Source organism: Bos javanicus, chromosome 6 (genome assembly GCF_032452875.1).
Source record: "Bos javanicus breed banteng chromosome 6, ARS-OSU_banteng_1.0, whole genome shotgun sequence".
Taxonomy (NCBI): Eukaryota; Metazoa; Chordata; class Mammalia; order Artiodactyla; family Bovidae; genus Bos; species Bos javanicus.
The window spans coordinates 25,891,357-25,904,138 of record NC_083873.1 but is presented as its reverse complement, the minus strand read 5'-3'; the positions used below and the strand labels follow the sequence as shown (position 1 = coordinate 25,904,138).

Genomic DNA, 12,782 nt, shown 5'->3' with positions numbered 1-12,782 from the left:
AATGCTAGGTGTTACTGCTGGATGTGAAACCTAAGTGGAACATAAATGGAATTGTAGAAGAAATAGCTGGCTGTGGGGATGTTGACCGAATGAATGCCCACCATTCTAGAGACTCTAGGCATGCAGTCAGAGGAACTCAGAAACAGGCTGGTTATTATAAATGAGGAAAATGATTGTGATGAAAGGAATCAATAATGTCTTCAGGGAAGGAACATCAATAAAAACTTTACATTAAAGGAACTCTCAGAGGTATTGAAAGTACAAAGAATACAATTTGGAAGGTGTTGCAAACCTAGAAAGTATACCAAGCATGAAAAAGATGCTCACTCCATCTGCTGAGTTATTCAGTGAGAAGAAGGCACACAGGTTTAGATTAGTCCTGATCAGTTTTTTTTCAACATCTTATTTATTTTTAATTGAAAGATAATGTTTTACAGTATTGTGTTGGTTTCTGCCGTACATCTGATAAGTTTTTGAATAAAAAAGTAAAATACTCTAATTTTCAACATATCTAATGTTTTAAATTACAGTATACTAAACAAATTTTTAAAGTTTCCTGTACATTATAACCTAGAGTAAGAGAGTTTTTAATGTTTTGGCAAAAAGTTTTAAAGATCATGAAACAATTTTCTGGTTGATTTTGAAGGTTGCTTTTTATGGTTACAGATTGTACAATGGTTTTTAATGGTTCTATACTACTATGCATAGCAAGGATTGCCTGTATTAAAAGCCAGTGTTTTGGAATTCTTCAGAACCATTCTGTGTACTAACAGGAGTTTTAATTTTGGTTTTGTTGATGGAGATCAGGCATGCAAAACCAAGTTATCAGGTTGTTCTTTTGTTTAAAACCCTTTCATGGCTTCCGTTATCATTAGAATAGAGCAGACTCTTCAGTGTGATCTGACCCCTGCCTCTGTATTTAGTTCTTGTGTTCTACCTCTTCTGTGTATTTTACTTTTTAGCCCTTAGGACTTAGGAAAGTGAAAGTGTTAGTCGCTCAGTTGTGTCTGACTCTCTGTGACCCCATGGACTGTAGCCCACCAGGCTCCTCTGTCCACGGAAGTGTCCAGACAAGAATACTGGAGTGGGTCGCCATTTCCTCCTCCAGGAGATTTTCCGGACCCAGGGAGCGAACCTGGGTTTCCTGTGTTACAGACAGATTTTTTACCATCTGCGCCATCAAGGAAGCCCGTAGGCTTCCTTAGGATTAAACTATGTATTTAATCGTGTAATTAGCCATGTAATATTTGTCTCCAATGGACCTATATTGTTTACTACTGAATGCCCAGCACCTGTGTACATATAAACATATGCATACACGTCCATTCATTCATCCAGTATCAATATACAGTGCATGTTATATCTGCAGGGCACTCTGTACATTATATGTGCATAGATATATTTTTTCCTGTGGAGAAGAATGGTTACTTTCCCAAGATTCTCAAAGGATTCAGTGGTCTGAAAAAGTCAAGTATTGCACTATAGGAATTGATACAGTGAAATGAATACTCAGCCTAGATGGTATCATTAAACATTAAAGATGTTCAGTTTCCAGTCTCAAACTGCATTTGAATATTTGGACATATAAGATATTATATATAGCCCTGAACAAGCATTTAAAACTACTGCATTGTCTGTAGAACATAAAATTCATTTTAAAAATGGTTATCTGTGTTGGGATATACTAACATAATAGTGATAGATGATGAACTGGGAATCAAACTACTATAAATCATGGAGGAATCTGTAAATTTTTCCTTATTTTTTTTTCCTCCTAGTGTGTGATTCAGAGAAGGCAATGGCACCCCACTCCAGTACTCTTGTCTGGACTATCCCATGGACAGAGGAGCCTGGTAGGCTGTAGTCCATGGGGTCGCTAAGAGTTGGATATGACTGAGCGTTTTCACTTTCACTTTTCACTTTCATGCTTTGGAGTAGGAAATGGCAACCCACTCCAGTGTTCTTGCCTGGAGAATCCCAGGGATGGGGGAGCCTGGTGGGCTGCCGTCTATGGGGTTGGGTCGCACAGAGTCGGACACGACTGAAGCGACTTCAGCAGCAGCAGCAGCAGTGTGTGATTGCTCCATTGGTTCAGGGTTCTTTTCAAATACTTCAAAATAATTTGGTAACATAAAATTGAAATATAACAATGACTAAAATGTTTCCAGTTAAGGAAGGTGACACTGATTTTCATGTTTGTTCTTTTTAGGAATGTTTTAAAGGAAGTTGGGCAACTCACAAGTTACTGCATAAGAAAGCAAGTAAGTAAAGTTACACATCTCTATACTGTTTTTCATAGAAGTGACTTCTTGCAGTAGACAAGAATTCTTACACCTCTGTAAGTGTGTGTTTGAATGGTCTGACAGTATATAATCCCAGAAGCTAGAATTAGGGCAATTTTGTGCTTTGTGGTGTTCAATCATGTAAGTAAAATGTGACTGAGTAATACCTTTGTTAATGTTTTATTGCATATGTACCATGAAAACACGAGATGGTTGCTACGATAGTTGGATTGGCTTGACCAGTACCAGAGAATGTCCTGATCTTGGCATCTGGCGCCCACTCTGTCCTGTACTTCAAGCATTTGCGTGTTGCAGGCAGGGGCGCAGGAGCTCCATTTAATCAGATTGCTTTTGTTTTTGTGTAGTGTCCATTTCAATTGCTTTGTCTAACTCAGAATTGTATCACTTTGTTTTTTTGGTGTTTTAATGTTATTACCTGTAGCCTGATGTTTAATTTTCTTTTTTGAAGTTCCTTTGTGAAACACCACAAAGTGAAACTATTGGCTACTTTTTTAGCTATTGCTGTCAGCCACACTGATCTATCACTGATTCAAGTCATCTTTCCTGCTTTGGCAACTCATCCTATAAATTTAAGCCTTTAGGGTGGCTAGCTCAAGACAACTCATCACAATTACTTGAAAATTGACAAGGGCTTTTTGTTCTTATAGCATTGCCATCCTCATGGATGAAGGACTGGCAGATGGTACTGGTTCTTGGTATAAGGTTTCTTTTTCAACTTAACTGATTTTGGTATTTTTAGTTCATCTACTTTATATTTTTAAGGAATTTGCTGATTTGGTAAAGTTTGGTAGATTGTTTTATATTTATATACCTTCAAAATCTCATTGAGATCAATTTAACCACCATTTGAAGGAAAAGGAAATAAAAATTTAAAAAGACATTCTGTGGTTATAGAAAGTGAAGTCTGCATTTAGTCAAAGTGCTAAGGCTATTGTGGGAGGAAATATGGTTAGAGATGAGGAAAAGTGATTGTGAGTAAATGAGTTTAAAAAAACATAAATGACAGGATTTGTTACCTCAAAGGGTAGAGATAGGTTTAAATATGCCACTTTATTTTATTTACTCATACTTTAAATACTGTGCATCAGATGTGTTAGGTAATTTTAGAGCTCTTTGAGCCAATTATTAACATTTTTTACCCAGGAACTTCTGGAGGAAGGCATGGCAACCCACTCCAGTATTCTTGCCTTAAGAATCCCATGGACAGAGAAGCCTGGTGAGCTACAGTCCATGGGGTCACAAAGAGTCGGACATGAGTGAGAACCTAGCGTGCTCGCAGGCACCCAGGAATGTAAAGCATAGGGAACTGAAGGATTGAGGTGAAAGAGTATGCTACTAAAAGAACTTGAAATGAGTCTCTTCTCCAAGTGTTTACCAGCTCAGTGAAGTGTGCTTGTTTCTTCAGTATTGGGTTTCTGAAGATAGGACTATTTTATTATGACTTATACTACAAGACAGTTAAACAGCTGGTGTTCCCGAAGTAATTTTTACTGTATTGGACTGAAACTACTTGTGTTTTACGTACATCTCTGGAGTTTAGTATGATGCCGTGTTTCAGATTGTGCCCTCTTGGATCTGATGGGATTAGGTTCACTGGGTGAGCCTAATATTCTTGGTCCCTTTGGGTGGTGTTGGGTAGAGTCAGCCCTCAGGTGGCCAGTCCTGTATTTTTCACACCCTAATAACCATAGTGGGTAACAGTCTTAGAGGAGGGGATGGTGTGGGGAAACATGATCTCCAGAGCTAAGGAGAGTATTGAGAAAGGGAATAGGGGAAAAAAGAAATAAGAGCTAGGGTTGGGCTGGGAAGCAACCAGAGCGGCTTAAAAGATAGCTCCTTAGTCCAAGAAATTATAGTGAGATAACATAGCAAATAGTTCTGTGTACTGATCTCTAATTAAAGATGACTGAGTCGTATTTATGTTCATGTGGCATATTGGTCTGTAATTTGCTTTTATATCTTTGACTGGATCTGGCATTAGAGTAATCCTGGACTCATAAAATGGGAAATGTCTCCTCCCCTTCTTTTTTCTGGAAAAGGTTGTGTAGTATTGGTATTATTTCTTCAGAAAATGTTTGCTGGAGTTCGCTAATGAAATAGTTAGGACTTGGAGGAGTTTTCTTGGTTGCAGAAGTTAATGAGGCCTTAGGAAAGTTCCAAATGTGAGTTAAAGAGCAACATTTATTTTTCTTGTGTCCTAGGGAAGAAGACCACTTGGCTGTAACATCTTGGAAAGCCTGATGTTACAATGGCTTTAATGCTGATGCTTGAGTGCATTTTTCCTATGCATACCTACTGCCAGAGTTTACGTAGTATTAGCATTTGCCTTTGGTCTGATCTGTGTAAGTTGTAGCACTTCACATCTCAATACTGTGTTAGTATACACTTTTACACTTACCACTAACACACTTTCTTTGTCGCCGATTTTCCTAAAGTAAAAAGGTGGATGTGTTTGACAAGTGTCTTTTGAATAGCCAAAAATGTGGTATAAAAACTCACTTAAAAAAAGAGCATCTCTATGGGAATTCTCTGGTGGTCCAGCTGGACACAGTGCTTTCGCTGCCGTGGCTGATGTTCAGTCCCTGGCTGGGAAACTAAGATCCCCACAAGCCACGTGGCACAGCCAGAACAAACCAACCACCTCTAAATAATACTTTTTCTTCTACTCTTCTGCCCTTCCAAGCTAGTGTGCTTGAGTTTTGGATTGTACAGGGAAGAGGTTAGGTAATATTTCAGAACTGGTTGCAGCAAGCTTTGTGAGCATGGATTACCCTAAGCCTCACCTCCAAACTACCGAAATCATGGGTTTCTTTTGAGGGTTAAATGGGCAGTAATTAGTAAGTGCTCAGCAGCCATTTATCGGGAGAACTGAGTCAGGATTGTGGTCAGAAAATTCTGTCCCAGGCAGAGCTTAGATACGGGCAGTTTTTTGTGAAATCTGACTGGAGGAGGCCACGTGTTTTAGAGAAAGAAGAATGTGATGTGTAATACTTGAGATCTGACCTTGTACGAATCGGGTTCTCTCCGACACCACCTGCAGCTTACCTGGCCCTGTTGCATGGTGATGTTTGAGAGACAACTTACAGGTGTTTTTTTTGCTGGCCTATGCTTTCACAGTCTTTGTGAGAAGAGCAGTTAATGTGCAATTTTGTTACCAACCCCCAGTCCAATTTCTGTTTATTGGATTTCTGTTACGTGTCTAGGACTTAGGGGCTTAGATCAAATTTATCCTTAAATAGTTTAATTTATTTTGGAAGAATGACTTTCCCTAAGTAAATTACACCTAGAGATTAGAAAAGAACTTGCCATATGTCATTCTTGTCTAGCTAGCTTTTGGGTTATAATGCTTGTTTGAGGTCTGCTTTGAATTCTCTTGAAAGTTGATTGTGGACAGTTCAGAATCCAGATCAGTAGGAAGCTTTGAAAGGTTTTACATCCTTCCTTTTCCCTGCATTCTCCCTTGGAATATGTTAAAGCAAAAAGCCTGCATCTTGATTGCTATTCTGTGCTATATTTCTGGTGAAAATTATTCTTGAGTTTCATAATTCAGACAGAAGCACTTGGTGCTATCACAGCCAAAGCAGGTTATCAGGCCTGCATTTAAAACTATTTTCTATAATGTTTGGGGGCTTCCCTGGTGGCTCTGACGGTAAAGTGTTTGTCTGCAGTGCAGGAGACCCGGGTTCGATCCCTGGGTCAGGAAGATCCTCTGGAGAAAGAAATGGCAACCCACTGCAGTACTCTTGTCTGGAAAATTCCATGGATGGAGGAGCCTAGTGGGCTACAGTCCATGGGGTCGCTAAGAGTTGGACACAACAGAACGACTTTACTTTCACGTCACTATAATGTTTAACCCCCGTGGCAATGAATAGAGTCCATTTTTGTCCTGGAATGAAAAACAGCTTTCCTATTGACATTAGCATTCACAGAGGCTTTCTTGAGCTTCATAGGGGAGAAAAATACCTAAAATTCAGTAGCGTAGTAGAGCTTTTCTTTCTCTTTTCTCTTCTTCTTCTTTTCTATTCTTTTACTTCATATGTACTATTATAATTATATTTTCTTCCAAAATAATGTGAATGGATTGGTTGTATTTTTGCATTCTTGTCAATTGCACATCAAGGGTCTTTCACGCCTAAGTTGACCACGTGCTTTGTGGAGAGAATACTCTACTAGTAAGCAGCATTTCCACATTTCTCTGCCCATGTGAACCAAAATTCCCCCATTCCTTCATCTGTAAAATGAGAAAATGAGACTAGATTATCTTTGTCCGTTGTTGTTGATAACTTTAGTCACCATGCTGTACATTATATTCCCAGGACTGACTGACCACATGACTGGATTTTTGTACCTTTTGACCACCTTCACTCATTTCACCATTCCTCTTTGGCTTAAAATATCTATTCTCCCATTTTGTATTTTAGATAGATCACTTAAAGGGGAGTTTTTTCCCTAAAATTATTTGAAGCCTGACTTTTAAAACCTGTGAGAGCATAACAGTAATCAGGAAAAGATTGGTATGCATTGAGAAGTATATAGGCTGTTACTTGGTGTGGGAGGGATTTGAATTCCTGCTGTTTAAAGTCTCAGGTTAGTAGTTCTATTTTAGTTTGTAGATAGAGCAGTGTGCTCAGATACCATTGAGGGTATGTTCTGTGTGAAAAAGATTTTAGGTGCATTTCAGTTAATGCAGCATTATATATTATTAACTAACCTGGGTTTATTAACTAACCTGGGGTCTTTGGTTCTTATATTTCTAATGAATTTTCAGTAACTTTTGATTGATTATTCCCTCCCCTTATCTTTGCCTTTTCCTACTCCCTTCTATTACTCCCTTACATATTACTACTTTTCTAAAATTTTTTTACTGTGATATAGTTCTACTTTAATTTAATATAGTTCTTCCTTCTGTTACCTCCTTCCTGAAAAAAAGCAGACGATACTCATAAAATTTTCAAAGCAACTAAAAATGTTTACTTGACAGTCTGTCATCAGCTAAGTGAGAAGTTGTTTTTTTTTTTTAAACTTTAAATTTGCTTGGGGATTATTTAGAATCTGTTCTTTTAGTAAAAGCATGGAACCCATTTCATAATGTCTGCCCTCAGCTGGGAAGTTTTGACTAGGCTCACGTTTTATATTTCAAAAAACAGGCTTCTTGTAAATTGACACTGTAGAGAGAATGCATTTAGCATTTATTTGAGAAAAGGAGTTTGACCACGTGCTGTTCCTATTCAACATTGTGTAAAAACTGATAATATGTTTAGTTTGGGCTTTTTCTCCCAAGACACTTAGATCTTTCAGGAGGCAGAGGGTTGTGGCTAGAGCAAGAACATAGTATTTTGGGGATTCAGGTTAAGGTGGAAGTTTGCTTGATTTTGTACCTGGGCTCTTTGGCTTGGCTTTCAAGTATGTGATTGTTAAAAATATGCTGCTGCTTAGTGGCTTGAGTGCTGAGGCATTTCTTTCTCTAATTCATCCGTCCATCTCCCAGAAGATGAAAAGGCCAAGCGAGAAGTGTCTTCCTGGACTGTAGAAGGTGATATCAACACTGATCCATGGGCAGGTTATCGATATACTGGAAAACTCAGACCCCATTATCCACTGGTGAGTAAATAAGGTAATAAAAATTTAATATTTTTTTAAACCAGTCTTCATAATTTTCAGTTTCCTAAAAATGGTTCTTATAATTTGTATTCCGATTCTGAATCATGTGCTTAGGATTAAGGTTACATTCTAGCTTTTTAGCTTTCATGGTATGTTGTTTACAAGTTAGTAGGGATAATTGCCAGTCATGAAGCAGAAGAAATTTTAGATTAAGGATCAAGACTTCCTTAATTAAAAAAAAATGAGGTAGAATAGATATTTTTAGGTCAGGATAATGGGAGTATATATTACTACTATTCTAAAATTTTTTTACTGTGATATAGTTCTACTTTAATTTAGATAAGACTTTTCTGCCCCTCTTGCTCCTTCCTGTGTTTTTGGCGGACTGACTTCAGAGTCTTAACCTCGGAATTGATTTAAGTTGAAATTTGTCATTCTGAAATATTTAAATTCTTTTTACTGTTGTCTTTTTATTAAAGAAGTACATCTTTAATATTTAAAATTTGGAAAAATACAAGAAAGTCTCTTTAATTGTAGTTTCCAGAGATAATGACCAGGAACATAACGGTGTACATTTACTTCGAGACAACATTTCGTTATTGCTTCGGTTCACGGATTTGTTTGGAACAACACAGGCGCCTCCCCTGTCTGTGTGTAATCATAGATCTTCAGTGCCCTCTGGCACTCTCTCTGTCGCTTACATGTTCTGGGAAGGGGCATGACAGTAGCACCAGGAAAGTAAAGCTCAGTCCTCACGAAATAGACACGTTGTGATATTTAAGATGTCCTGTAAATTTTTTTTTTTTTTCATTTAAATGAGATGAATGAACTTTTTTATTTGGTATTTATCCCCCCACTTTTATTTGCATTGTTAGTAGATTTTAATAATGAAAGTTACTTTCACATTTGAATCGGATCCAGCTAACTTCTTTGTTGTTTTCAGATGCCAACAAGGCCAGTGCCAAGTTATATTCAAAGACCAGATTATGCTGATCACCCTTTAGGTAAATTCTGCTCTGCTGTTTCTTCATATTTTCAGTTTATGAGCTTGATGACTACTGCAAAGGAAAAGAGTACTTTTTTAGTAGAAAATTTTCATTGCTGCATTTCTAGTATTTTTTTTCCAAGATAAACTAGAATATTTGAATTAAAAATTCTTTCCTCACACTAGAAATCTAATCAGTTCTGAAGACATTGTTTATATAGCTGTTAAAGGCTACATCCAACATAATACTGTATTTTGTGTTGTTATATCAAATTCTAGCTTTTAAAAAAAAGTTATTTTAACATGTTCTCCTGCCTTAATTAAATAATATCTGTTTACATAAAAGCAGATGGTGGAGGTCCTGAGTGCATGCCTAACTAAAGATTCTGTACTGTAGCAGTAATAGAAATAGTAGTAATGGGATGATAATAATAGTAATAGTGATGCTGATGATTCTATAATTGATACTTACTTTTTCATAACTGTGTGTTAAACATTGTGTCAGCTTCTTTACGTGTATTACTCCATTTTATACTTTGAGCACTCCTGTGGTGGGTTCTATTGTCTTCTCCATTTTATATTAATTATAGTGACACACAGAGAAGATAGGTAGTTTGCAGCATGGTGGTGGTTTAGTTGAGAAGTCGTGTCCATCTCTTGCAGCCCCATGGACTGTAGCCTACCAGGCTCCTCTGTCCATGAAACTTCCCCAGGTGAGAATACTGGAATGGTTTGCCATTTCCTACTCCAGGGGATCTTCCCTCCCCAAGGATTGAACATCAGTCTCCTGCATTGTAGGCAGATTCTTAATACTGAGCCACCAGGGATGCCCAATTGGCAGCATCAGTTCAGTTCAGTTCAGTCGCTCAGTTGTGTCCGACTCTTTGCAACCCCATGAATCGCAGCACACCAGGCCTCCCTGTCCATCACCAACTCCCGGAGTTCACCCAGACTCAAGTCCATCAAGTCAGTGGTGCCATCCAGGCATCTCATCCTCTGTCGTCCCCTTCTCCTCCTGCCCCCAATCCCTCCCAGCATCAGAGTCTTTTCCAATGAGTCAACTCTTCGCATGAGGTGGCCAAAGTACTGGACTTCAGCTTTAGCATCATTCCTTCCAAAGAAATCCCAGGGCTGATCTCCTTCAGAATGGACTGGTTGGACCTCCTTGCAGTCCAAGGGACTCTCAAGAGTCTTCTCCAACACCACAGTTCAAAAGCATCAATTCTTCGGCACTCAGCCTTCTTCACAGTCCAACTCTCACATCCATACATGACCACAGGAAAAACCATAGCCTTCACTAGGCTAACCTTTGTTGGCAAAGTAATGTCTCCGCTTTTGAATATGCTGTCTAGGTTGGTCATAACTTTCCTTCCAAGGAGTAAGCATCTTTTAATTTCATGGCTGTAGTCACCATCTGCACTGATTTTGGAGCCACGAAAAATAAAGTCTGACACTGTTTCCACTGTTTCTCCATCTGTTTCCCATGAAGTGATGGGACTGGATGCCATGATCTTCGTTTTCTGAATGTTGAGCTTTAAGCCAACTTTTTCACTCTCCTCTTTCACTTTCATCAAGAGGCTTTTGAGTTCCTCTTCACTTTCTGCCGTAAGGGTGGTGTCATCTGCATATCTGAGGTGATTGATATTTCTCCTGGCAATCTTGATTCCAGCTTGTGCTTCTTCCAGCCCAGCGTTTCTCATGATGTACTCTGCATAGAAGTTAAATAAGCAGGGTGACAATATACAGTCTTGACATACTCCTTTCCTATTTGGAACCAGTCTTTTGTTTCATGTCCAGTTCTAACTGTTGCTTCCTGACCTGCATATAGGTTTCCCAAGAGGCAGGCAGGTCAGGTGGTCTGGTATTCAGAAAAAAGTACATAGATAAGGTAAATTCTGGTAGCATAAAATGTTATGAAGGGAAAAGTGAGTACGTTTCCCCAGAAGTAATCACTGTTAATGATTTCTTGGAGAACTTTGCAGCAGTCTTTGTTGTGCATACACGTGTTAGCACCCTCTCCATCCAGTTATACAAAAAACGAACAAGCATATACGCCTTTTCACCTTGTGGTACTGTATTTTATGTTGTAAATATTCCATATAAGGTCACATAAAACCATTTGTTTTTAATGAGTGAAGTATTCCACTGTGTGTACATGTTATAATTTATTAAACCAGACTCCTATGAATTTATTTCTAGGTTTTTCCCAGTTTATTTCTAGATTATTTCCAGGTTTTATTTCTTCCAGTTTGACCACAGGAACTGCTCTTGTGCACACTGTTCACGTGCATCTTTGTGCACATGTCGAGAGCATTTCTATAAGCGAATTGTCTAAAGTAAAACAGCTAGATCGCAGGATACGTGCATTTAAAAAAATTTGAGAGATAATTACAAATCTCAGCGATTCTTCAGTTAAAAACATGTGAGAGTCTATTTTCTTCTGTCTTCCTCAGCTTAGTATGTTATCAAGTTTTATGATCTCTGCTGATCTGAAAGATGAAAAATGATACTTTGCATTTATTTTAATTTGCATTTTTAAGTTATGAGTAAGGTTGAGCATCTCTTTACTTTTATTATTATTTATTTATTTAATTTATTTACTGGGCCGTGCCAGGTCTTAGTTGCAGTATGTGGGATCTAGTTCCCTGACGAATTGAACCTGGGCCCCCTGTATTGGGAATTCAAAGTCTTAGCCACTGGACCAGCAGGGAAGTCCCCATCTCTTTACTTTTAAAAATCATTTGTATTTTTCTTTTTGAACTGTCTATTGATATCCTTAGCCTTTTTTCTCCCTCTCAGATTACTTAGTTTTTTCCTTCTGACTTATAAACGTTCTTTCTATATTGAGGAAAATAATCTCTTGATGTACTATAAAATGTTTTCTCCTAAGCAGATAGTTACATTTTTGTCTTTGTTTATAACTTTACATTTATGACAAACTTTCAACATTATTTTGTAGCAAAATTTGTCAGTGTTTTCTTTTAAGGTGTTTATGGCTTTATGACCTAGGAAGACCTTTTTGGTTCAGAGATAATAAGAATATTTTCCTATGATTTCTTCTACTATTTCTGTGATTTTACTCTTTTTGTGTGTGTGATAAAATTTTGGGCCCATGTGAAACTTATTTATTATTAGGAGTGAAGTAGGGCTGCAACTTAATTTTTTCCCAGAAGAATATCTGATTGTCACGTCACTGGTTGTTTTTAACAGTCAGTCTTTTTCTTACTGATTTAAAATGTAACCTATATCACTGTATTATATTTTCATATATCTTTGGGTCTATTTTTGGATTCTGTTCTGTTTCATTAACCCATTTGTCTAATCATATGCCATCACCAAACTCTTAATTATTATAGCTATTGAGTGTTTTACCCGCTCCAGTGTTCTTGCCTGGAGAATCCCAGGGACAGGGGAGCCTGGTGGGCTGCAGTCTATGGGGTCGCACAGAGTCGGACACGACTGAGGCGACTTAGCAGCAGCAGCAGCATGGAGTGTTTTAATATTTGGTAGGCCTTGTTGCTCTCTTTTTCAGAATTTTCCTGACTCTTCTTGCATGTTTGTTTTTCCATGTGAAATTTAGGATCAGCTTGTCTGGTTTCTAAAAATGTCCCATTACCATTTTTTATAGGGATAGTATTAAATTTATAGACTAACTTTGGAAGAATTGACACCTTTACAATATTGAGTCTTCCTATCCAAGAACAGGGTATGCTTTTCTATTTTATTTAAGTCTCCTGTATGTCTTTCAGTGGTATTCTAAAATTTTCTTCATTAGGTCTTTTAACATTAAGTTATTCCTGGATATTTTATCTCTTTAAGTTATTCTTGTGAATATAGTATCTTCTGTATTTTTTGATTTGTTTTTTTCATAGCTCAGTTGGTAAAGAATCCAC

At 37.8% G+C, this 12,782-nt stretch overlaps 1 protein-coding gene across 1 annotated transcript in view; it reads left to right on the top strand.

Moving 5' to 3' along the window:
• METAP1 (methionyl aminopeptidase 1) overlaps positions 1-12,782 on the top strand; it is a 54,543-nt gene that overhangs the window by 17,794 nt on the left and 23,967 nt on the right. Inside the window, exons 2-4 of the mRNA XM_061419588.1 lie at positions 2,210-2,261; positions 7,792-7,904; positions 8,848-8,908. Of these exons, the coding sequence (XP_061275572.1) occupies positions 2,210-2,261; positions 7,792-7,904; positions 8,848-8,908 (226 nt within the window). The remainder of the gene's footprint in view (positions 1-2,209; positions 2,262-7,791; positions 7,905-8,847; positions 8,909-12,782) is intronic.